Source organism: Bombina bombina, chromosome 2, assembly GCF_027579735.1.
Source record: "Bombina bombina isolate aBomBom1 chromosome 2, aBomBom1.pri, whole genome shotgun sequence".
Taxonomy (NCBI): Eukaryota; Metazoa; Chordata; class Amphibia; order Anura; family Bombinatoridae; genus Bombina; species Bombina bombina.
Genome location: NC_069500.1, coordinates 832,223,532 through 832,251,033, shown reverse-complemented (window position 1 = coordinate 832,251,033; position 27,502 = coordinate 832,223,532). Strand labels below are relative to the sequence as shown.

The 27,502-nt window shown below is 41.8% G+C and overlaps 1 protein-coding gene across 2 annotated transcripts in view; it reads left to right on the top strand.

Moving 5' to 3' along the window:
* Positions 1 to 27,502, top strand: part of ZFR2 (zinc finger RNA binding protein 2) — a 517,666-nt gene that overhangs the window by 247,631 nt on the left and 242,533 nt on the right. For both annotated transcript variants that reach the window (XM_053703133.1, XM_053703132.1), the window contains exon 11: positions 11,885 to 12,081. In XM_053703133.1, coding sequence (XP_053559108.1) covers positions 11,885 to 12,081 — 197 coding nt within the window. The remainder of the gene's footprint in view (positions 1 to 11,884; positions 12,082 to 27,502) is intronic.

Genomic DNA, 27,502 nt, shown 5'->3' with positions numbered 1-27,502 from the left:
GCTCACTGCGGCGCTGGTATTGGAGTGCGGTATGGAGCTCAATTTTGCTCAACGCTCACTTCTTGCCTGCTAACACCGGGTTTATGAAAAACTGTAATAGCAGCGCTGTAGGGAGGTGAGCGGTGCAAATAACTTGCAAGTTAGCACCGAAGAGCTCTTACTGCAAAACTCATAATCTAGCCGTAACTGTTAGCATCTGAGATGAAACAATTCTCAGTAAGAATCTCGGAAGTAGAAAACAGAGTCTCTGATCTAGAGGATAATAATTTACAGCAAGAAACTATACAGTTTCAGGAAGAAAGGTTACAGCAAATGCAAAAATGTATGGACAGATCGCGTAGGAATAACCTTAGGATCATTGGCCTCCCAGAAACAGCAGAATATAATGATCTCTTGTCTTTTGCCTCATGTACACTCCCACAGACTCTAGGTATGTCCCCAGACAAGATCCCTATTCTAATCGAAAGGGCACATAGGATAGGCCATATTAGATCACAGGGGGATACAGCTGCGTATAAAAGACCTATAATCGTTAAATGCTTAAATTTCCCGGATAAAGTCCAAATGCTGAATCTTTACCGTAAAAAATTATTCCCTCATGATAAATGGTAACCGTATCTTATTATTTCAAGACTATTCAATCGATACCTCAAATAAAAGGAAAGAAATGGCCCTATTTTGTTTGCAACTTATAAAGCGAAGGATACAAGTATCTTTGATTTACCCTGCAAAATTGAAAATATGGTTTGAGTCTAAAAATATAATAATTGAAAAAACCCCAGGATGCCAGAGATTTTCTCCTAAAGCTAGATAAAAAAATCTACTGTTCAGTAAGAGGGTATAAAAGCAGGATTCACCTAATCAGGGAAAATATATGGAAAATAGAATTAAGAAACTCAGGCCTGCTGGCATCAGAAGTGTGACTAAGGATGCAAGGACAGTTGGCCAGACAGGGTTTTCTCCAACATAGGTGTGTCCGGTCCACGGCGTCATCCTTACTTGTGGGATATTCTCTTCCCCAACAGGAAATGGCAAAGAGCCCAGCAAAGCTGGTCACATGATCCCTCCTAGGCTCCGCCTACCCCAGTCATTCTCTTTGCCGTTGTACAGGCAACATCTCCACGGAGATGGCTTAGAGTTTTTTAGTGTTTAACTGTAGTTTTTATTATTCAATCAAGAGTTTGTTATTTTAAAATAGTGCTGGTATGTACTATTTACTCAGAAACAGAAAAGAGATGAAGATTTCTGTTTGTATGAGGAAAATGATTTTAGCAACCGTTACTAAAATCCATGGCTGTTCCACACAGGACTGTTGAGAGGAATTAACTTCAGTTGGGGGAACAGTGAGCAGTCTCTTGCTGCTTGAGGTATGACACATTCTAACAAGACGATGTAATGCTGGAAGCTGTCATTTTCCCTATGGGATCCGGTAAGCCATGTTTATTAAGATAGTAAATAAGGGCTTCACAAGGGCTTATTAAGACTGTAGACTTTTTCTGGGCTAAATCGATTCATTATTAACACATATTTAGCCTTGAGGAATCATTTAATCTGGGTATTTTGATAAGATTATATCGGCAGGCACTGTTTTAGACACCTTATTCTTAGGGGCTTTCCCAAATCATAGGCAGAGCCTCATTTTCGCGCCGGTGTTGCGCACTTGTTTTTGAGAGGCATGACATGCAGTCGCATGTGTGAGGAGCTCTGATACATAGAAAAGACTTTCTGAAGGCGTCATTTGGTATCGTATTCCCCTTTGGGCTTGGTTGGGTCTCAGCAAAGCAGATACCAGGGACTGTAAAGGGGTTAAAGTTAAAAACGGCTCTGGTTCCGTTATTTTAAGGGTTAAAGCTTCCAAATTTGGTGTGCAATACTTTTAAGGCTTTAAGACACTGTGGTGAAATTTTGGTGAATTTTGAACAATTCCTTCATATTTTTTCGCAATTGCAGTAATAAAGTGTGTTCAGTTTAAAATTTAAAGTGACAGTAACGGTTTTATTTTAAAACGTTTTTTGTACTTTGTTATCAAGTTTATGCCTGTTTAACATGTCTGAACTACCAGATAGACTGTGTTCTGAATGTGGGGAAGCCAGAGTTCCTTCTCATTTAAATAAATGTGATTTATGTGACAATGACAATGATGCCCAAGATGATTCCTCAAGTGAGGGGAGTAAGCATGGTACTGCATCATTCCCTCCTTCGTCTACACGAGTCTTGCCCACTCAGGAGGCCCCTAGTACATCTAGCGCGCCAATACTCCTTACTATGCAACAATTAACGGCTGTAATGGATAATTCTGTCAAAAACATTTTAGCCAAAATGCACACTTATCAGCGTAAGCGCGACTGCTCTGTTTTAGATACTGAAGAGCATGACGACGCTGATAATAATGGTTCTGAAGGGCCCCTAAACCAGTCTGATGGGGCCAGGGAGGTTTTGTCTGAGGGAGAAATTACTGATTCAGGGAACATTTCTCAACAAGCTGAACCTGATGTGATTACGTTTAAATTTAAGTTGGAACATCTCCGCATTCTGCTTAAGGAGGTATTATCCACTCTGGATGATTGTGACAAGTTGGTCATCCCAGAGAAACTATGTAAAATGGACAAGTTCCTAGAGGTCCCGGGGCTCCCAGAAGCTTTTCCTATACCCAAGAGGGTGGCGGACATTGTAAATAAAGAATGGGAAAGGCCCGGTATTCCTTTCGTCCCTCCCCCCATATTTAAAAAATTGTTTCCTATGGTCGACCCCAGAAAGGACTTATGGCAGACAGTCCCCAAGGTCGAGGGAGCGGTTTCCACTTTAAACAAACGCACCACTATACCCATAGAAGATAGTTGTGCTTTCAAAGATCCTATGGATAAACAAATTAGAAGGTTTACTTAAAAAGATGTTTGTTCAGCAGGGTTACCTTCTACAACCAATTTCATGCATTGTCCCTGTCGCTACAGCCGCGTGTTTCTGGTTCGATGAGCTGGTAAAGGCGGTCGATAGTGATTCTCCTCCTTATGAGGAGATTATGGACAGAATCAATGCTCTCAAATTGGCTAATTCTTTCACCCTAGACGCCACTTTGCAATTGGCTAGGTTAGCGGCTAAGAATTCTGGGTTTGCTATTGTGGCGCGCAGAGCGCTTTGGTTGAAATCTTGGTCAGCTGATGCGTCTTCCAAGAACAAGCTACTTAACATTCCTTTCAAGGGGAAAACGCTGTTTGGCCCTGACTTGAAAGAGATTATCTCTGATATCACTGGGGGTAAGGGCCACGCCCTTCCTCAGGATCGGCCTTTCAAGGCCAAAAATAAACCTAATTTTCGTCCCTTTCGTAGAAACGGACCAGCCCAAAGTGCTACGTCCTCTAAGCAAGAGGGTAATACTTCTCAAGCCAAGCCAGCTTGGAGACCAATGCAAGGCTGGAACAAGGGAAAGCAGGCCAAGAAACCTGCCACTGCTACCAAGACAGCATGAAATGTTGGCCCCCGATCCGGGACCGGATCTGGTGGGGGGCAGACTCTCTCTCTTCGCTCAGGCTTGGGCAAGAGATGTTCTGGATCCTTGGGCGCTAGAAATAGTCTCCCAAGGTTATCTTCTGGAATTCAAGGGGCTTCCCCCAAGGGGGAGGTTCCACAGGTCTCAATTGTCTTCAGACCATATAAAGAGACAGGCATTCTTACATTGTGTAGAAGACCTGTTAAAAATGGGAGTGATTCATCCTGTTCCATTAGGAGAACAAGGGATGGGGTTCTACTCCAATCTGTTCATAGTTCCCAAAAAAGAGGGAACGTTCAGACCAATCTTAGATCTCAAGATCTTAAACAAGTTTCTCAAGGTTCAATCGTTCAAAATGGAAACCATTCGAACAATTCTTCCTTCCATCCAGGAAGGTCAATTCATGACCACGGTGGATTTAAAGGATGCGTATCTACATATTCCTATCCACAAGGAACATCATCGGTTCCTAAGGTTCGCATTCCTGGACAAGCATTACCAGTTCGTGGCGCTTCCTTTCGGATTAGCCACTGCTCCAAGGATTTTCACAAAGGTACTAGGGTCCCTTCTAGCTGTGCTAAGACCAAGGGGCATTGCTGTAGTACCTTACTTGGACGACATTCTGATTCAAGCGTCGTCCCTTCCTCAAGCAAAGGCTCACACGGACATCGTCCTGGCCTTTCTCAGATCTCATGGATGGAAAGTGAACGTGGAAAAGAGTTCTCTATCTCCGTCAACAAGGGTTCCCTTCTTGGGAACAATAATAGACTCCTTAGAAATGAGGATTTTTCTGACAGAGGCCAGAAAAACAAAACTTCTAGACTCTTGTCGGATACTTCATTCCGTTCCTCTTCCTTCCATAGCGCAGTGCATGGAAGTGATAGGTTTGATGGTAGCGGCGATGGACATAGTTCCTTTTGCGCGCATTCATCTAAGACCATTACAACTGTGCATGCTCAGTCAGTGGAATGGGGACTATACAAACTTGTCTCTGAGGATACAAGTAAATCAGAGGACCAGAGACTCACTCCGTTGGTGGCTGTCCCTGGACAACCTGTCACAAGGGATGACCTTCCGCAGACCAGAGTGGGTCATTGTCACGACCGACGCCAGTCTGATGGGCTGGGGCGCGGTCTGGGGATCCCTGAAAGCTCAGGGTCTTTGGTCTCGGGAAGAATCTCTTCTACCGATAAATATTCTGGAACTGAGAGCGATATTCAATGCTCTCAAGGCTTGGCCTCAGCTAGCGAGGGCCAAGTTCATACGGTTTCAATCAGACAACATGACAACTGTTGCGTACATCAACCATCAGGGGGGAACAAGGAGTTCCCTGGCGATGGAAGAAGTGACCAAAATCATTCTATGGGCGGAGTCTCACTCCTGCCACCTGTCTGCTATCCACATCCCAGGAGTGGAAAATTGGGAAGCGGATTTTCTGAGTCGTCAGACATTGCATCCGGGGGAGTGGGAACTCCATCCGGAAATCTTTGCCCAAGTCACTCAACTGTGGGGCATTCCAGACATGGATCTGATGGCCTCTCGTCAGAACTTCAAAGTTCCTTGCTACGGGTCCAGATCCAGGGATCCCAAGGCGGCTCTAGTGGATGCACTAGTAGCACCTTGGACCTTCAAACTAGCTTATGTATTCCCGCCGTTTCCTCTCATCCCCAGGCTGGTAGCCAGGATCAATCAGGAAAGGGCGTCGGTGATCTTGATAGCTCCTGCGTGGCCACGCAGGACTTGGTATGCAGATCTGGTGAATATGTCATCGGCTCCACCATGGAAGCTACCTTTGAGACGAGACCTTCTTGTTCAAGGTCCGTTCGAACATCCGAATCTGGTCTCACTCCAGCTGACTGCTTGGAGATTGAACGCTTGATCTTATCGAAGCGAGGGTTCTCAGATTCTGTTATCGATACTCTTGTTCAGGCCAGAAAGCCTGTAACTAGAAAGATTTACCACAAAATTTGGAAAAAATATATCTGTTGGTGTGAATCTAAAGGATTCCCTTGGGACAAGGTTAAGATTCCTAAGATTCTATCCTTCCTTCAAGAAGGATTGGAAAAAGGATTATCTGCAAGTTCCCTGAAGGGACAGATTTCTGCCTTGTCTGTGTTACTTCACAAAAAGCTGGCAGCTGTGCCAGATGTTCAAGCCTTTGTTCAGGCTCTGGTTAGAATCAAGCCTGTTTACAAACCTTTGACTCCTCCTTGGAGTCTCAACTTAGTTCTTTCAGTTCTTCAGGGGGTTCCGTTTGAACCCTTACATTCCGTTGATATTAAGTTATTATCTTGGAAAGTTTTGTTTTTGGTTGCAATTTCTTCTGCTAGAAGAGTTTCAGAATTATCTGCTCTGCAGTGTTCTCCTCCTTATCTGGTGTTCCATGCAGATAAGGTGGTTTTACGTACTAAACCTGGTTTTCTTCCAAAAGTTGTTTCTAACAAAAACATTAACCAGGAGATTATCGTACCTTCTCTGTGTCCGAAACCAGTTTCGAAGAAGGAACGTTTGTTGCACAATTTGGATGTTGTTCGCGCTCTAAAATTCTATTTAGATGCTACAAAGGATTTTAGACAAACATCTTCCTTGTTTGTTGTTTATTCCGGTAAAAGGAGAGGTCAAAAAGCAACTTCTACCTCTCTCTCTTTTTGGATTAAAAGCATCATCAGATTGGCTTACGAGACTGCCGGACGGCAGCCTCCCGAAAGAATCACAGCTCATTCCACTAGGGCTGTGGCTTCCACATGGGCCTTCAAGAACGAGGCTTCTGTTGATCAGATATGTAGGGCAGCGACTTGGTCTTCACTGCACACTTTTACCAAATTTTACAAGTTTGATACTTTTGCTTCTTCTGAGGCTATTTTTGGGAGAAAGGTTTTGCAAGCCGTTGTGCCTTCCATCTAGGTGACCTGATTTGCTCCCTCCCATCATCCGTGTCCTAAAGCTTTGGTATTGGTTCCCACAAGTAAGGATGACGCCGTGGACCGGACACACCTATGTTGGAGAAAACAGAATTTATGTTTACCTGATAAATTACTTTCTCCAACGGTGTGTCCGGTCCACGGCCCGCCCTGGTTTTTTAATCAGGTCTGATAATTTATTTTCTTTAACTACAGTCACCACGGTATCATATGGGTTCTCCTATGCAAATATTCCTCCTTAACGTCGGTCGAATGACTGGGGTAGGCGGAGCCTAGGAGGGATCATGTGACCAGCTTTGCTGGGCTCTTTGCCATTTCCTGTTGGGGAAGAGAATATCCCACAAGTAAGGATGACGCCGTGGACCGGACACACCGTTGGAGAAAGTAATTTATCAGGTAAACATAAATTCTGTTTTATTTTGTCTGTTTGTCTATTGCCTTTTTTATTTCTGCTTAGTGAGCATATTCTTAATATGTCTTAACATACATGTTGGGTGGTGTTGTTTTTTTCTTTTTCTCTTTCCTCTCTCCCTCTGTAAGAAATGAAGGATTTTATTGATTTTGTGTCATGGAATGTAGGGGGAATCACCTCAACAATCAAAAGAAAAAGAATTGTTAAGTACATGAAAGTTTTTTTTGCCTGATATTGCTATGATACAAGAGACCCATCTAAACTCGTTTGAATCAGAGAAACTCAAGTCTGGGTGGATTGGGGAGGTGATTGCTTCTCCTGCCTGTAAAAGGAAAAGAGGGGTTGCCTGTCTTTTTAATAAAAATCTAGATTACCAAAATTCTCTTGCATAATATTAATAAAGATGGAAGGTTTTTAATTTTAGAGACCATTGTAGAGGGTACTCACCTTGTTCTTTTGCAATATCTATGCCCCCAAACCTTACAGCCAGATTTCTGGGACAACTTGTATATAAAAAAGTGTTACAATTTGTTAATGTAAAATTAGTAATTGCCTGAGATTTTAATTTTGCAGTTCGACCCCTACTGGATAGACTGCATAAAAAGTATTTGAATAGGTATAATAAAAAAGCAACATTTTCTCTGAATTTTATAAAAAAATTGAATCTTAAAGATATTTGACGTATCCAACACCCAGGTACGAAACTCTACACTTGTGAATCTAAATCCCACTGTACATTTTCGAGGCTATATATGTTTCTGATAGGTGATTCTTTGCTCTGCTCTGAAATAAAAACTGATATTAAAGATAATTTGATATCAGACCATGCAATTATTACTTTGTCAATTAAGAGAAAAGCTTCTTATGAAAATAACATCGGAAAATTCTTTTTCCCAACATATCTCTTACAAGATATCAGTTTTAGGACCTGGTTATCAGAAAAATGGTCTGAATTCAAACGCTTTACCCATGAATATTTATCCAAAATAGAGATATTTTGGGAAATGACAAAGGCGGTTCTCAGAGGTGAAATTAAGGCATACATGGTTAGGAGGAGTAAGTGCTTAAAAGCTAGAGAACAACTATCTAATCAAGTTAAAAATAAATATATGCTATTTATAGAGCAACAAAATAAAGATAATTGGAGAGTATATCAGAAAGCAAAATTGGAAAGATAATTTTTTTTTAACCAAAAGATGATTAGAGCAGAGATGAAAAATTAAAGCAAATTTTAATAAATATGGTCCTAGATCAGCTAAATACCTGGTCAATGTGGTAAAGGAAAAGCTGGAAAGAAGTGATTAGGGTGGGAGACACTCGGTTTACTAATCCTAAAGACATCCAAAAGACTTTCAGTTTTTTCAAAAGATTTATATGTAGGAAGATAAATGTGAAATTAATAAGGAAAATTTCAATTTACCAACTATCTCGAGAGATCAGCTAATTGTTTTGAATAGAGAAATTCAAATAGAGGAAATCCTCCAGACGATAAAAGCTTCAGCTAACTTAAAAGCCCCATGTCCAGATTAGATACCTACTGAATTCTATACAATTTTAAGCTGATCAAGTGTCTCCTGTCCTTCAGCTCTTATTTAATGAATATTACATTAAAAACAGTATTGTATCAAATCTTTTTACACAATCTAATATCGTTTTAATATAAAAAAAAGACAATGATGCCGAGTTAATGGATTCATATCGCCCTATCTCCTTACTCAATAGTGACTACAAAATCCTGGCATCCATCATAGCTAATCGTCTTAAAAAGATTTTAGGGCCTCTCATTCATACAGATCAGTCGGGATTTATGCAAGGCAGAATATAATGAAAATACTAGAACAGCCTTAACTCTAATCGAATACTTTTGGGCTAAAACTCATATCCAAGTATCTAAAATGCAGGACGTATTAGATTTTTCCCTGATCACGTTAGTTGCCGAGAGGGAACATTTATTTACCTCCCTCATAAAATTCGGACTGACCGGCCCCTTCTTAAATTTTATCAAACTAATTTGCAAGAATTCCACATCTTCACTGATTAGTAATGGTGGTAATTCAGCGAACATAACACTTCAGAAAGGGACAAGGCAAGGTTGCCCTCTTTCGCCACTCTTATTCAATATCTCTTTAGAGGCATTGGCGGCACTATACAGAAGTGAGAGGGAGTCTTAATTGTTGATAGGTAAATTATATTATCCTTATATGCAGACAACATTTTACTCTATATGAAAAAGACACTTTGATGGAATATAGCTCATTTTCAGGCTATAAAATTAATTCCAAGAAGTCAGAGATACTATGGATCATCAAGCATAAAGATATTCTGATAGAGAATCCTTTCTCGTTGGTGAAGGAGAAAATAAAATACCTGAGTATAGTGCTGTCTAAAATCCAGAGCAGTGGTATGAACTTAACTACCCCCAGATATGGGCCAAAATATTAGTTCTATTTCGGGACTGGCCGCGTCTCTCTGCAAAAAGAAATGTAATTAAAATTCTAATATTTCCTAAGATCTTTTTTTCTCATACAAAATCTACCGATATTTATACATAATGATGATCTAAGAAAGTTTAACTCTTATTGTTCTAGTTTTTTATGGGGAAAACGTAAACCTCGTATTTCTCTACAAAGGTCGACACAAGATAAAGAAGATGGAGGTATGGCACTCCCGGACATTAAAGTATATAATTGGTCAAGTTTGGCTAAGATACCTTTGGACTGGCTCTCTTTAGCTGATTATATATCCAACTATTATGTAGAAGAGTTTGTCTGCTCCATACTCTCTGAGCTCTATTGCACACTCCCAAAATTGATAAGCTAAAATTTAACATCCCCAAGTTTACTATCGGTAATGTTGTCAGAGCATAGATTAAAATATGTAAGGGTCTAGCTATCGAGCATTCTGTTTCTATGTTTTTACCGATCAAGGGACATCCCGATTTTGAGCCTGGCTGGGAGTCAAATATTTTTAAGAAATGGGGCCAAAAAGATCTGAAGTTATTAATTCAACTTAGAGATGATCTGTCTAATTCTATTAAGCCCTTTGAACAATTGAGGCAAGAATTTGACTTCAGTAATAAATAATTTTTTGCTTACTTGCAAGTGAGACATTTTATGTTAAGTAATAACCTTTTGGAGAGAGAGAACTGGTCTCTGGGGGTTTTGGAATCAACAATTAAATCATACCATACAGGTATACGCTCGACTGCTCTTATATATAAAGCTTTTATCTCAGAGCAAGGTAAAATTGATCTATGGAAACTATTTTAAATGGCAAATACATTTTGAAGATATACAATTTGTTGATTTCAAAAATTGTTTTAGTATTGTTCCTAAATATTCTTCTTTCATAGCTTGTAAAGACGCCCATATAAAATTAGTAGCTAGAGCATATATCACCCCTTTAAAGAGATCAAGATGGAATCCTAGTAAACAAGTGCCTTTTTCAAGGTGCAATTTCTTCGGAGCCGATTTACTGGCAATGCCCCAAGATTAAAAAATGATGGGCTAGGCTAAGTTCTGGCTCAACAAATTCCTAATGGTCAAATTTTCTATGACTAAATATCATGTTGGTTTTTCTCTGCAATGACTTTTCTATTCAAAATAGAGATTTAATTAACACAGCCATTTTCATTACTAGACAGTTAATTCTCAGGTCTTGGAAGGATAAAGAGGCACCAAGGTTTTCGGCTTTTAAGATTGGATACAATAGAGAAGGAATAAGGGGAGGGTAAGGATGCGGAAAAGGAAGAGAGGAAATAATTGTTTTCTTTTCTCTTTTTATCTTGCCTTGTCTCGTTTTGGTTCGGTTTTTGTTTTTCTAGATTTGGGGTTATTTGTTGTATTAGAATAAAGAAAAATCCAACACTGGGCACATATGGAAGATGGATTACTCTTATAGCGGTTCCAATACATGTAATTTGATAGTTTGATTTAGTTGATTCTGAGTGCTAGGTGCACAATATGCTTTTACTTGTTTGTTATTATTTGTGTCCTGTTATTTTGCTGTTGATGTACAGTTTTCTGTTTCCTTTTTTCTTCATTTATGTACCAATGTGTGCCCTCTGTTGATCTAAAATAAAATAAAAAGTTTTACTCATGTATGCTGTTTTTGATCCTAAAGATTACAGAATTGTAAAAATTCCGTCCATTTAAAGTGACAGTAAAGTCAAAATGAAACTCATGATTCAGATAGAGCATGCAATTTTAAACAACTTTCCAATTTACTCCTATTATCAAATTTGTTTTGGTATTCTTTGTTGAAGAATAAACTTAGGTTGCCTGATAGGAGCTCAGGAGCGTGCATGTGTCTATAGCAGTCTATTGCAGTAGTGTTTGTAACTCTGTATAACATTGCTATAAACAATGTTGAAAATTCTACTGCCAGATGGCTTAAAGGGACAGTGCACACCAAATTTCATATAACTGCATGTAATTGACACACTACTATAAAGAAGAATATGCACTGATACTGATGTAAAAATCCAGTATAAAACCTTTTAAAAACTTACTTGGAAGCACCCAGTTTAGCTCTGTTGATTATGTTTACTGGGACACCCAGTGAAAGGGGCTGGAAAAACAAGAAGAGCAGACCCCCCAATTCCCTTCATATGAAAAGACGCAACATAAACAGGAGCCAGCAGGAGTCTGTAAATGAGCATATGCATCTGACACTGTGGGGCTTGCGTAGCAGTCTGAAAATCAGCACAATGTTAATAGAAAATAAGCAAAACTATACATTGTTTCAAAAACACTCCCAAATGGGATATATAAATGGATCATCTTCAGAACTTGTATGCAAAGGAAATTCTAGTGTATAATGTTCCTTTAAGAGATGTGCATGTTCCTGAGCTCACCTAGGATTTCTCTTTAACAAAGGATACAAAGAGAACTAACCAACATTAATAATAGAAACAAATTGTACATTGGCTTAAAATGTCATTCTCTATATGCAATCCATTTAAGATTAATTTTGACTTTGATGACCCTTTGAAGTGATGAATTACTTATAGTGCAGTCACTCTTCAAGTGAAGAAAGCTTTATTTTATTTTCTCTTTAATTTAGGCTCCCCCCCCACATCTTCCACAGCCTCGACTGGAGTCCTTTGATGACTATTACATTATGCTTAAGCACACGAACATCTATCCTACTGAGCAGGAGTTGCACACTGTGCAGAAGGCAGTATCCCTATCGGAGCGAGCACTTAAACTGGTGTCTGACCAATTACAGGATGAAAAAGAGAAGGAAAATGAAAACAAGGAGTAAGAAACCTATGTTGTCCGTATTGTATAAAGCATTTTTGCCCTGGTTTTGAAAGTGTAAAATGTGTATGCGTTTAAATATCAGTATGATGACACTAGACTGTTTAGTCACCGGTTGTAAATAGTAAATTTAAACTGGCTAATGTCATTACTGTGCAGTTATGATTTATTCAAAGCAATGTTGCAGTATTACTCCTTTTGTACTGCAGATATTGTGTATACATTTTCAACTGTGTGATTGAAAACTCAAGCTATAAAATATCTAGTATGTTTCTCTTGCAAGGTGTATCCAGTCCACGGATTCATCCTTACTTGTGGGATATTCTCATTCCCTACAGGAAGTGACAAAGAGAGCACACAGCAGAGCTGTGCATATAGCTCCCCCTCTGGCTCCGGCCCCCAGTCATTCTCTTTGCCGCTCTAACAAGTAGCATCTCCACGGGAGGGTAAAGTGAATGTGGTGTTAGATTTGTAGTTTTTATATCTTCAATCAAAAGTTTGTTATTTTTAAATAGTACCGGTTTGTGCTATTTACTCTCTGGCAGAAATAGGATGAAGAATTCTGCTGAGAGGAAAATGATTTTAGCATGTTGTAACTAAAATCCATTGCTGTTCCCACACAGGACTGAGGAGTACCAGAAAACTTCAGTTGGGGGGAACAGTTTGCAGGCTTAACTGCTTTGAGGTATGTCATCTTTTTTCTAGTCAAGACATGATAATGCTAGAAGACTGACAAGATTCCCCATGTGGGAAGGGTAAGCCATGTTCTGAAACTTAGTATAGAACTAGAGGCTTATTTAAGTGGGCTCAATAGACTGGTTATCACTTTAACAGGGCAATCGATTATTTTGTTTAGAAAAATACTCTTTATTGACACTTTTAAGCACTTTTGATGTGTTTATTGGGGTTTTTATTCCACATGGCATTATTTTAAGTCACCTAAAATGGGTTCTGAAGGCCCCACAGCTCCAGAGTGGAGTGGGAGGGGCCTAATTCCGCGCCTCAGTTGCGCAGTTTATTCTGACAAGATTTCCCTGCATGCTGCTTCACATGGGTCCAGAGACTGCTTAAGGACTTCAGGAGGCTGGATTTTATCAAATTTAATCCTTAAGGGAAGGTAGGGCCACAGCAGGCTGCTGTGGCAAGGTGCTGTAGTTTATTAACCGGTTGTTTGCTTTAGGCGGCTCCGGTTTGGGCATTAAAGGGTTAATCAGGCTGAAACTTGCTGTGCAATCATATCGAAGCATTAGGCACATACTGTAAAAATTTCAAGAGATTTGGTTCATTTTTCACCGTTTTGTAAAATTGTGTGCGCTTTTATTATCTTAAAGGCACAGTACCATTTATTGCAAATTGTATTTTGTATTGCATAAAGTGTTTTTCCAAGCCTGCTTGTGTGTAATACCAATCTGTTAAACATGTCTGACACTAAGGAAAAGCCTTGCTCTATGTGTTCAGAAGCCATGGTGGAACCCCCACTCAAAATGTGTCCTAAGTGCACTAATGTGTCTATACACTTTAAAGATCATATTGTGTCACTTAAAAGTATAGCCCTAGATGATTCTTTGACTAAAGGTAATGAGGATAGTCCGCCGTCCTCTCGCCATGTGTCATCACCAGTTACGCCCGCTCAAGCGATACCTAGTACCTCTAGTGCATTAGCACCTATTACATTGCAACAACTGGCGACAGTCATGGATAATTCCCTTGCGGCCTTTCTATCCAAACTGCCAGTTTTCCCTAAAAAGCGCGACAGCTCTGTTTTGAGAACAGATGAGGAGCAGTCGGAAGCTTTGGGAGGTTTATCTGATGTACCCTCACAACACTCTGAAATAGGGGCGAGGGATGTTATGTCTGAGGGAGAAATTTCTGATTCAGGAAAAGTTTCTCAGCGGGCAGAATCAGATTCACTAGCTTTTAAATTTAAATTGGAACACCTCCGCGTACTGCTTAGGGAGGTCTTATCTACTCTGGATGATTGTGACCCTATGGTGGTCCCAGAGAAATTGTGTAAAATGGACAAATATCTAGAAGTCCCTGTATACACTGATGCGTTTCCGATCCCTAAGAGGGTGGCGGATATTGTTGATAGGGAGTGGGAAAGACCAGGTATACCTTTTGTTCCCCCACCTATCTTTAAGAAAATGTTCCCCTTAACTGATCCCAGGCGGGACGCGTGGCAGACGGTCCCTAAGGTAAAGGGGGCAGTTTCAACACTAGCCAAGCGCACAACCATACCAATTGAAGACAATTGTGCTTTCAAAGATCCTATGGATAAAAAATTAGAAGGTTTACTAAAGAAAATATTTGTTCAACAAGGTTTCCTTCTCCAACCTATTGCCTGCATTATTCCTGTAACTACTGCAGCGGCTTTCTGGTTTGAGGCGCTGGAGGAGTCGCTCCAGACGGAGACCTCATATGACGAAATTATGGATAGAATTAAGGCTCTAAAGTTGGCTAATTCTTTTATCACAGATGCCGCTTTACAATTAGCTAAGTTAGCGGCGAAAAATTCTGGTTTTGCCATCATGGCGCGCAGAGCGCTTTGGCTTAAATCATGGTCGGCCGATGTGTCGTCTAAAACAAAATTACTGAATATTCCTTTCAAGGGAAAGACCCTTTTCGGGCCAGAGTTAAAAGAGATTATTTTGGATATCACTGGGGGAAAGGGCCATGCCCTCCCGCAAGATAGGCCTTTTAAGGCTAAAAACAAGGCTAATTTTCGTTCCTTTCACAACTTCAGGAGCGGTCCTGCTTCAGCCTCTGCTACCGCAAAGCAAGAGGGTAACACTTCACAGCCCAAGGCAACATGGAAACCTTTGCAGGGCTGGAACAAGGGTAAACAGGCCAAGAAGCCTGCAGCTGCTACTAAGACAGCATGAAGGGGTAGCCCCCGATCCGGGACCGGATCTGGTAGGGGGCAGACTCTCTCTCTTTGCTCAGGCTTGGGCAAGAGATGTTCCCGATCCCTGGGCATTAGAGATAGTTGCTCAGGGATATCTTCTAGAATTCAAGGACTCTCCTCCAAGGGGAAGGTTCTACAGACCAGACAAAGAAAGAGGCGTTCTTACGCTGTGTAGAAGATCTACTCAAGATGGGAGTGATATATCCAGTTCCAATTACAGAACAAGGACTGGGGTTTTACTCAAACCTGTTTGTGGTTCCCAAAAAGGAAGGAACTTTCAGACCAATCCTGGATCTAAAAATTCTAAACAAATTCCTCAGTTCCATCTTTCAAGATGGAAACCATTCGGACAATCTTACCGATGATCCAGGAAGGTCAATATATGACTACAGTGGATCTAAAGGATGCGTACCTTCATATTCCTATCCACAAAGATCACCATCAGTTCCTAAGGTTCGCTTTTCTGGACAAGCATTACCAGTTCGTGGCCCTTCCCTTCGGGTTGGCCACCGCTCCCAGAATTTTCAAAAAGGTGCTAGGGTCCCTTCTAGCGGTACTGAGACCGCGGGGCATTGCAGTAGCACCCTATCTGGACGACATCTTAATACAGGCGTCGTCTTTTCCCAGAACCAAGGCTCATACGGATGTTGTTCTGGCCTTTCTAAGGTCTCACGGGTGGAAGGTGAACATCGAAAAAAGTTCTCTGTCCCCGCTCACAAGGGTTCCCTTCCTGGGAACATTAATAGACTCGGTAGAAATGAAAATTTTTCTGACGGAGGTCAGAAGGTTAAAGCTTCTAAATACTTGCCGAGTTCTTCATTCCATTCCTCGGCCATCTGTAGCTCAGTGCATGGAGGTAATCAGATTAATGGAAGCAGCAATGGACGTAGTCCCTTTTGCCTGAATTCATCTCAGGCCTCTGCAATTGTGCATGCTCAAACAGTGGAATGGAGATTATGCAGATTTGTCTCCTCAAATCCAACTAGACCAGAAAACCAGAGATTCTCTTCTCTGGTGGTTGTCTCAGGGTCACCTGTCGCAGGGAATGTGCTTCCGCAGACCGGAGTGGGTCATTGTAACGACCGACGCCAGTCTGTTAGGCTGGGGCGCGGTCTGGGGCTCCCTGAAAGCTCAGGGCCTATGGTCTCGGGAAGAGTCTCTTCTCCCGATAAACATTTTGGAACTGAGAGCGATATTCAACACGCTCCAGGCATGGCCTCAGCTAGCGGCGGCCAAGTTCATCAGATTTCAGTCGGACAACATCACGACTGTAGCATACATAAATCATCAGGGAGGAACAAAGAGTTCCTTAGCGATGAAGGAAGTAACCAAGATAATCAGGTGGGCGGAGGATCACTCTTGCCATCTATCTGCAATTCACATCCCAGGAGTAGACAACTGGGAAGCGGATTTCCTAAGTCGTCAGACTTCACCCGGGGGAGTGGGAACTCCACCCGGAGGTATTTGCTCAGCTGACTCTGCTATGGGGCATTCGAGAGTTGGATCTGATGGTGTCCCGTCAGAACACCAAACTTCCTCTTTACGGATCCATGGACCCCAAGGCGGCATTGATAGATGCTCTAGTAGCGCCTTGGTCCTTCACTCTGGCCTATGTCTTTCCACCGTTTCCTCTTCTCCCTCGGCTGGTAGCCATAATCAAACAGGAGAAGGCCTCGGTAATTCTGATAGCGCCTGCGTGGCCACGCCGGACTTGGTATGCAGACCTAGTGGACATGTCATCTGTCCCACCATGGACACTGCCAATGAGGCAGGATCTTCTAATACAGGGTCCATTCAAGCATCCAAATCTAGTTTCTCTGCAGCTGACTGCTTGGAGATTGAACGCTTAATTCTATCCAAGCGTCGGTTCTCTGAATCAGTCATAGATACTCTGATCCAAGCTAGAAAACCTGTCACCAGGAAAATTTACTATAAGATATGGCGGAAATATCTTTGTTGGTGTGAATCCAAGGATTACTCGTGGAGTAAGATTAGGATTCCAAGGATATTGTCTTTTCTCCAAGAAGGCTTGGAGAAAGGTTTATCAGCTAGTTCCTTAAAGGGACAGGCGTTAGTCAGAATCAAGCCTGCCTATAAACCTGTGGCTCCTCCATGGAGTCTAAATTTAGTTCTTTCAGTTCTTCAAGGGGTTCCGTTTGAACCTTTACATTCCATAGATATTAAGTTATTATCTTGGAAAGTTTTGTTTTTGGTAGCTACAGGGAGTGCAGAATTATTAGGCAAGTTGTATTTTTGAGGATTAATTTTATTATTGAACAACAACCATGTTCTCAATGAACCCAAAAAACTCATTAATATCAAAGCTGAATAGTTTTGGAAGTAGTTTTTAGTTTGTTTTTAGTTTTAGCTATTTTAGGGGGATATCTGTGTGTGCAGGTGACTATTACTGTGCATAATTATTAGGCAACTTAACAAAAAACAAATATATACCCATTTCAATTATTTATTTTTACCAGTGAAACCAATATAACATCTCAACATTCACAAATATACATTTCTGACATTCAAAAACAAAACAAAAACAAATCAGTGACCAATATAGCCACCTTTCTTTGCAAGGACACTCAAAAGCCTGCCATCCATGGATTCTGTCAGTGTTTTGATCTGTTCACCATCAACATTGCGTGCAGCAGCAACCACAGCCTCCCAGACACTGTTCAGAGAGGTGTACTGTTTTCCCTCCTTGTAAATATCACATTTGATGATGGACCACAGGTTCTCAATGGGGTTTAGATCAGGTGAACAAGGAGGCCATGTCATTAGATTTTCTTCTTTTATACCCTTTCTTGCCAGCCACGCTGTGGAGTACTTGGACGCGTGTGATGGAGCATTGTCCTGCATGAAAATCATGTTTTTCTTGAAGGATGCAGACTTCTTCCTGTACCACTGCTTGAAGAAGGTGTCTTCCAGAAACTGTCAGTAGGACTGGGAGTTGAGCTTGACTCCATCCTCAACCCGAAAAGGCCCCACAAGCTCATCTTTGATACCAGCCCAAACCAGTACTCCACCTCCACCTTGCTGGCGTCTGAGTCGGACTGGAGCTCTCTGCCCTTTACCAATCCAGCCACGGGCCCATCCATCTGGCCCATCAAGACTCTCTCATTTCATCAGTCCATAAAACCTTAGAAAAGTTAGTCTTGAGATATTTCTTGGCCCAGTCTTGACGTTTCAGCTTGTGTGTCTTGTTCAGTGGTGGTCGTCTTTCAGCCTTTCTTACCTTGGCCATGTCTCTGAGTATTGCACACCTTGTGCTTTTGGGCACTCCAGTGATGTTGCAGCTCTGAAATATGGCCAAACTGGTGGCAAGTGGCATCTTGGCAGCTGCATGCTTGACTTTTCTCAGTTCATGGGCAGTTATTTTGCGCCTTGGTTTTTCCACACGCTTCTTGCGACCCTGTTGACTATTTTGAATGAAACGCTTGATTGTTCGATGATCACGCTTCAGAAGCTTTGCAATTTTAAGAGTGCTGCATCCCTCTGCAAGATATCTCACTATTTTTGACTTTTCTGAGCCTGTCAAGTCCTTCTTTTGACCCATTTTGCCAAAGGAAAGGAAGTTGCCTAATAATTATGCACACCTGATATAGGGTGTTGTTGTCATTAGACCACACCCCTTCTCATTACAGAGATGCACATCACCTAATATGCTTAATTGGTAGAAGGCTTTCGAGCCTATACAGCTTGGAGTAAGACAACATGCATAAAGAGGATGATGTGGTCAAAATACTAATTTGCCTAATAATTCTGCACTCCCTGTATATCTTCTGCTCGAAGAGTTTCTGAATTGTCTGCTTTGCAGTGTAATTCACCCTATCTGGTGTTCCATGCAGATAAGGTAGTTTTGCGTACCAAACCTGGTTTTCTTCCTAAAGTTGTTTCTAATAAGAACATTAACCAGGAAATTATTGTTCCTTCTCTGTGTCCTAATCCAGCTTCTAAAAAGGAACGGCTTTTACACAATCTTGATGTGGTTCGTGCTTTGAAATTCTATTTACAAGCAACTAAGGATTTCAGACAAACATCATCTGTTTGTTGTCTATTCTGGTAAGAGGAGAGGTCAAAAAGCGACGGCTACCCCTCTTTCCTTCTGGTTGAAAAGCATCATCCGATTGGCTTATGAGACTGCTGGGTAGCAACCTCCTGAAAGAATTACAGCTCATTCCACCAGAGCTGTGGCTTCCACTTGGGCCTTCAAGAATGAGGCTTCTGTTAAACAGATTTGTAAGGCAGCAACTTGGTCTTCACTGCATACTTTTGCCAAATTTTACAAATTCGATACTTTTGCTTCTTCGGAGGCTATTTTTGGGAGAAAGGTTTTGCAAGCAGTGGTGCCTTTCGTTTAGGTTACCTGTCTTGTTCCCTCCCTTCATCCGTGTCCTAAAGCTTTGGTATTGGTATCCCACAAGTAAGGATGAATCCGTGGACTGGATACACCTTGCAAGAGAAAACAGAATTTATGCTTACCTGATAAATTATTTTCTCTTGCGGTGTATCCAGTCCACGGCCCGCCCTGGCAATTAAGTCAGGTTAAAATTTCTTGTTAAAACTACAGTCACCACTGCACCCTATGGTTTCTCCTTTTTCTCCTAACCGTCGGTCGAATGACTGGGTGGCGGAGCCAGAGGGGGAGCTATATGGACAGCTCTGCTGTGTGCTCTCTTTGCCACTTCCTGTAGGGAATGAGAATATCCCACAAGTAAGGATGAATCCGTGGACTGGATACACCGCAAGAGAAAGTAATTTATCAGGTAAGCATAAATTCTGTTTTTGTAAAATCCTGTGGCCCAGAGAATGCTAATGCAGATACTGGAATCTTCCTGCCATTATGTTTTCCGGGGGATCCAAATGTCGCTAAGTTTCACTTATACACACGTTTGTTTACTACACAAGGGCATAACTTTGTTACAGACTGTGTTTTTATCAAGCACAATGATGCTTTTATTTTAAAGCTTCGGACCACTACTGTCCAAAGACGACAACGTCTTTCATCGGATGGTGAGAGTCCACAAGTCATCACGTGTAGGAATTCCCCTCTTGAATGTTAGGAGTAAGGGTAATGGTGGATATTAGCTGTTGGAGGTAGGTGAGGTTGTCCTTACTTTAACTCTAACAATGTATGATAGCCCTTGTATCTTCAGGTCCCTGTCAGCGGTCGGATGAGGCTAATATACCTGGAGCTGCTGTTACACAGCAGAAGACCCTGGAGGGCAAGTCATTTCTTATATATTCTTAGGACAAGAAAAATATAATGGAGAGAGGAAAGGGTTATTCCTGGGACCTGTTACCCTCATGAGGGGTTACTATAGTTTATATATATATATATATATATATATATATATATATATATATATATATATATATATATATATATATAATATAATATAATCTACAGGTTAAGCTTTATTGCGGATGAACAGCTAACAGTTTTTTCAACCAGAGTCAGGGATAATGCTGCCTCTATTGCCTTTTGAAGGGTAATGTAAGACCCAGGCTTTGCATTGTGTGTGGTCTGGGTAACATTATTGTGTTAAAGGATACCTCCCTCACGCTCCGTATCCCTGCACGATTCTTTTACATTGGTTAGACACTGTAATAAGAGAAGATTCCCTCATATGGTTTTTTGCCCATTCAATACATGCAGGCAGTTTTTCTGATTCCAGTTGTTTGAGGGTTTTAGGTGTCCTATCTCAGGACAATCCTGTCAGATAGGGTTTATATGATTTGTGGTGTAATAGCTTTAATATGGAGTTGTTTACTTTTGGTGCCATTTTAGCCTGCTACTTATCAGGTGCTCCATCCTAGTTTCCTGATTAATGTCCTTAAGGCATTTTATTAGGACTATTGACATAATGGGGATAGTGTTTTTTTTTCCTCTATAGAGGCATGGCGGCTCCTCAATCTACATAATGGGTGAATCTACCGCAAATAGCGAACATGTCTATGCTGCAGTGCACCTTTTCTCAGTATGGATAGGACTTTCTTAACTATAATACCGACCGGGTGGTACTTCAGGAGGCGCTATTTGCGTTGCGTGCCTTTTACTAGTGTACTTCCTGTTAAAGGAGGGTGAAGTGCTTCAGCTCCTTTTTACTATTACGCATTTTCTGGCATTTATATGCGTATTTGGGACCGGAGACCGACTCTTGACAGCTGCTGTTAAGTTCCGTTTTCGTTAGTGAGAGAACGACTCCTGCTCAGGGTTTGGTTGCAACTAACAGGTAGGCACCTCAGCAAAGTATTGCTGAGGTGAAGAGGTGATCTGCTGGGGTTTTTTTTGTTTTGCTTTTCTTCTTTAAGTTTTCAAAAGCTTTATTGAAATAACATGAGGTTTTACAACAGAACGTAAGAATACATGGGGTACTACAAAAATGTTCAGATGTGATACATCATAATGCTGAAGCCATACATCAATTATAGATTAAGTAAAACTCATACAATTTACAGCTACATGAATCAGTAGTAATTAAAATACAAGATCTGAATTCTATAGTTCTGTTAAAAGGATATACCCACATCTGGCCTTGCAAACGGGATCTATTATATTATTTTTTTTAAAAACAGAGAAACAAGAAGCAAAGTCATTTATCATTGAACCTCAATTTCACCACAGCTATCTAAATGAGCCTCTCTCTGCAAGTAAAGGTATCATGGGGTTTATATGTAAATAAGACATAAAAAGGAACGAAATGACAAAGAACAAAGACAAAAAGAAGATGAGAAAAAACAAATTAAGGAGATATTAGTGGAAACTAAGTATTGCAAAACAAGTAGATTAAGGACTCGCACCGAGCCAATAGTTGAGCTTATAAAAAATGTTTGAACATGACATCTCGCATCTCTGCTGGTCTTATCTCGGGGGAGTGCCCTCTTTTCCTCTATTTTAATTAATTATGTGTGTATTCAAGTAAGAAAGGGGGTATGTTATATCTTAGTCAGTCTGTAAAGGTATTTGTGGTGAACTATTGTTGGCTAGTTGTCTACATTAGTACCTTTTATTCTTGAGCAATGTTAATTCGCTATCCCCTGCTCTGCGGTCCCGGCCGCGAGCCACAAAGAGAGGACCGCAAACAGCAACAGGCCATTTCTGCATATTTCTCTTTACCACAACAGATTGGTTATCCCCAAAAAACTGACATGGGCAATACATTAACTGAATAACATAAGGGGCAAACATATGTGCTAAATAAACTATATAACTTAAAACATAGTGGAACCGGTTAACACAACAACTTTGCATAGTTACTGCTTTTTGCATCCCAAGGGTTTAGTTGCCTCAGAGGTAAGTAAAGTCAGTATCACCCTCCGGTGACAGCCTGATCGTACTGTCCTGCTTCTGAGTTGACCAGTATTTCTCTTTGTGGAAGTCTGCCACACCGGGTCTCCCCGGGCCAGGATCGTATTAGGTTATCATCACGCTGTGGTTCCTAAGGGGGCTTGAGCTGTGTGGAGCTGTACAGTCTATCCGGATCCCTGAGCCCTCCTCTGCAGTCCTTCCGATTTTCAGCCACCGAGTACCATATGGCATAAGACCTGCTAGCACAACAATCCTAGGTACTCGGGGAGCCCACCTTTTATGCCCTACCGATGTCAAATTTTGAGCCAATGAAGAGGCCCAATAAGGTCTCCTGGAGCGTTTCAGCCGGAGCGGCACCGTGGTGACAGCGTGATGCGCCTTTGCTTGTGGAAACCCTTCCACTTGTCCGGCATCGACGTCAGGTGCATCAATGTGGTCTACTACCAATCCCACAGTGGGAGATGATTCCTCTGGCCTGTTACTTGTAAGTTTAATCAGAGTAGGCTTCTGCGGCAAGTGCAATTCTTCTGCTGTATACTCAATCTTTATGGCGCCATTTTGAACGGTAAGTTTCTGATCCTCCTTAGGAGCTGTTATTAACATGTCAGCGGCACATAGCTTATTCATCAGAGCGTCGAATGGGGCTCTCTCTATTAGTTTCTCCATAAGCCTCTCAAAATTTGCAAAGTGTAGGTCATGCTTTATCAGTCTCTCTGTATCATACATAGTCTCCATCTTTCAGGGCTGTTTATGTGTATACTTGCCCCGTAGAGCAAAAATCTCTTGGTGATTTGCTAAGTGCGAGATTAGGATGATAGTGCCACTACAGACTTGATATTGTGCTCGGCGAAGGTCCTGTCTGTGATAGAATGTGAAGAGTTCAGTAAGCCGGTCTCCCTGGCAGCACTGATGACCTGGCTCTTCCCAGGGGGGGAGGTGAATGCCTAGTGTTAGGCTGCCGCCTTAGGCCTTATTCTCCAATCTGTTGCCCCAGCGTCATGCAGACAGCAAGAAGGATAAATGTTTGGTCACAAGTGACCATACTGTACAGTCTGTAAATTATAAGCATATAACTTGCTGTTATGTAACAATCGGCGGATTATCGAAGTCTCTGCTCAGAGCTCTCAGAGTGTGCGTCCTGTTCAGAACGCTGCTTGGACACGCCTCCCGATCTGCTGGGTTTTTTAAAGCTTCTGTCCTCTCTGCACTTAAAAAATAAAAAAGGAGTAAAAAAGTTACAGTTTAAAAATTAAAGTGACAGTAGCGTTTTTTATGTTTTGACTTTTTATTAAAGAACTTAAGCTTTCTATTCATAAATTGACGTATTGTGAGTCAGAATGGACCAAGAGGCTCTGCAAAATACCACTTGTTCTTTGTGTTTTGATGCCAATGTGGAACAACCAATCCCTTTCTGTTCCTCATGTATTGAGAGGGCTTTAAACTATAGGGATAGACTTTTTTCTGAACCAACATTTTCCAAGGAGGATGCTGTTCAGGAATCTAATGACAATGTTCAATTTATGCCGCAGCTTTCTTCTCAAGCATCCCAAATTTTACCGCCCTCACATGCAGTGCCCTGCGCTTCCTCTATAACTTCTTCTGGAGTTACTTTACCTTTACAAGACATCGCTTCTCTCATGTCTTCTGCAGTTTCTGATGCGTTGTCTGCTTTTCCAATGTTGCAGGGAAAGCGTAAGGGGAAAATCAGACATTCAGCAAGCAAGGTTTCTGACGCAGTTGTTGCTATTTCGAATGCCCCCTCCCAGACGTCTGAGGAGGAGGATACCTTAGTAGCATCTGAAGTTGAAATTTCAGATTCTGACAGTGCAATTCCTCTTGCTGATACTGAAGTTGTATCTTTCAGGTTTAAGCTAGAACACCTCTGTCTGTTACTCAAGGAGGTTTTATCTACTTTGGACAGCGACACCATGGTCTTGGTCAATCCTAAGAAATCCAGTAAGCTAAACAAATATTTTGATGTACCTTCCTCGGTGGAGGTTTTTCCTGTGCCAGATAGAGCTACTGAGATCATTGCTAAGGAATGGGAAGAGACCGTGTATCCCTTTTTCCCATCTCCTATATTTAAAAAGATGTTTCCCATAGCCGATTCTGTCAGGGAGTCTTGGCAAACAGTACCCAAGGTGGAAGGGGCAGTTTCCACTCGGGCCAAGATAACTACTATACCCATAGAGGATAGTTGTGCTTTTAAGAATCCTATGGATAAAAAATTAGAAGGGTTACTCAAGAAGATGTATGTACACCAGGGGTTACAATGGCAACCTGTTGTGTGCATTGCTACCGTCACTAATGCGGCGGCATATTTTTTTATAGTTTGATGCGTTGTCTGATGCTATTAGGACAGACAATCCCCTTGATGAGATTCAGGATAGGATAAAAGCTCTTTTAGCGAATTCCTTTATTACTGATGCTTCCCTACAGGTTATCTAACTAGGAGCAAAAATATCAGGTTTTGCTTTTCTAGCCCGCAGAGCCTTATGGTTAAAGCCTTGGTCTGTGGATGTGTCATCTAAGTCTAAACTTTTGGCGATTCCTTACAAGGGAAAGACCTTGTTTGGACCAGGATTAACAGAAATAATCTCTGATATTACGGGAGGAAAAGGTAATCTTCTCGCTCAGGATAAGAGAAATAAGCAAAAGGGACGTCAGAGTAATTTTCGTTCCTTTTGAAATTTTAAGGGAAATTCTTCCGCTTCCTCTTCCAAGCAAGATCAGTCTAAACCTTCCTGGAGACCCAATCAGTCTTGTAATAAGGGAAAACAATCAAAGAAGCCTGCTATTGAATCAAAGACAGCATGAAGGGCCTGCCCCCGATCCAAGACCGGATCTTGTAGATGGCAGGCTTTCCTTCTCTCAGGTTTGGATTTGAGATGTTCAGGATCCCTGGGCAGTGAACATAGTGTCCCAGGGATACAAACTAGAGTTCAAAAGTTTTCCTCCCAGAGGCAGGTTTCTGCTTTCAAGATTATCTGTAGACCAGACAAAAAGAGAGGCATTTTTACAATGTATAAGGGACCTCCTCGACTTGGGAGTGATGGTTCCTGTTCCGATACAGAAATGGGGTCTGGGGTTTTATTCCAATCTGCTTGTGGTGCCCAAAAAAAGAGGGAACCTTCAGGCCGATTTTAGATCTCGAGAGTCTAAACAAATATCTGAGTACTGTCCTTAAAGATGGAAACTATTCGTTCCATTCTTCCTTTGGTCCAAGAGGGTCAATTTATGACAACGGTGGATTTAAAGGACGCGTACCTGCATGTTCCCATCCACAGGGATCATCACAGGTTTCTATGGTCTGCCTTTCTAGACAAATACTTCCAATTCTTGGCTCTTCCTTTCGGCATTGCCACAGCTCCCAGAATTTTCTCAAAGGTTCTGGGATCTCTGTTAGCGGTGCTCCGATTATGGGGCATTGCAGTGGCGCCCTATCTGGACAACATCCTGGTCCAGGCGCCATCCTTTCAACAAGCAAGGTCCCACACAGAAACGTTATCTTTCCTGCGATCTCACGGAATTTGGAAAAGAGCTCCTTAATTCCAAATACAAGGGTAACTTCCTTGGGAACCATAATAGATTCCCTATCAATGAAGATTTTTCTGACAGAAGTCAGGAAATCGAAGATTTTCGATTCTTGCCTAGCACTTTAGTCTGCTCCTCGGCCATCAGTGACTCAGTGCATGGAGGTAATCGGGCTGATGGTGGCGGCAATGGACATCATCCTGTTCGCTCGTTTTCACCTAAGACCTCTGCAGTTAAATATGCTCAGTCAATGGAACAGAGATTATGCGGATTTGTCTCCGCGAATACTACTAGAGCAGGAGACAAGGGATTCTCTTCGATGGTGGCTGTATCAGGATAATCTCTCCTAGGGAACCTGCATTCGCAAACCCTCGGGTGATTGTGACTAGACACGCCAGCCTTATAGGATGGGGAGCAGTCTGGGGCTCCCTAAAGGCTCAGGGAGTTTGGACTCAGTCTGTTCTGCCTATAAACATTCTGGAGCTGAGAGCGATCTTCAATGCTCTGCTGCCTTGGCCCCATTTAACCTCGGCCCAGTTTATCAGGTTCCAGTCGGACAACATAAATTCAGTGGCTTACATCAATCATCAGGGAGGAACGAGGAGTTCCTTAGTGATGACAGAGGTAACCAAAATAATTCAGTGGGCGGAAACCCACTCTTGCTGTCTGTCGGCGATCCACATCCCAGGGGTAAACAACTGGGAGTCAGACTTCCTGAGCAGGCAGACCTTTCACCCGGAGGAGTGGTAACTCCATCCTCAAGTGTTTTCCAGCCTGATTCTCAAATGGGGTCAGCTGGAATTGGATCTTATGGCATCTCGACAGAATGCCAAGCTTCCGAGGTACGGATCGAGGTCCGGGGACCCTCAGGTGGTTCTTATAGACGCCATGGCGGTACCTTGGACCATCAGTCTAGCATACCTATTGCCTCTGTTTGCTCTTCTTCCTCTGGTCATTGCTCGAATCAAGCAGGAGAGGGTGTCGGTGATCCTCATTGCACCGGCTTGGCCTCGCAGGATTTGGTATGCAGATCTAGTGGACATGTCGTCTATTCCACCTTGGAGACTTCCGTTGAGGAAGGACCTTCTACTTCAAGGGCCCTTCCTTTATCCAAATCTATTTTCTCCTACATTGGTGTATCCGGTCCACGGCTTCATCCTTACTTGTGGGATATTCTCATTCCCTACAGGAAGTGGCAAAGAGAACACACAGCAGAGCTGTCCATATAGCTCCCCTCAGGCTCCGCCCCCCCAGTCATTCTCTTTGCCGCTCTAACTAGTAGCATCTCCACGGGGGTGGTAAAGAGTATGTGGTGTTAGTTGTAGTTTTTTATTTCTTCTTTCAAGTTTGTTATTTTAAAATAGTGCCAGCTTGTACTATTTACTCTAAGCAGAAAGTGATGAAGATTTCTGCTGAGAGGATTATGATTTTAGCACCACTAACTAAAATCCATTGCTGTTCCCACGCAGGACTGTTGAATACCAGAGAACATCAGTTGGGGGGAACAGTTTGCAGGCTTAACTGCTTCAGGTATGATCAGTCATTTTTCTAACAAGACCATGTAATGCTAGAAGACTGTCAGAAATTTCCTCAAGGATAGGTAAGCCATTTTTCTTAGACTCTGTAAAAAATGATGGCTTATATTAAGGGCTCTATGCTGGTTGACA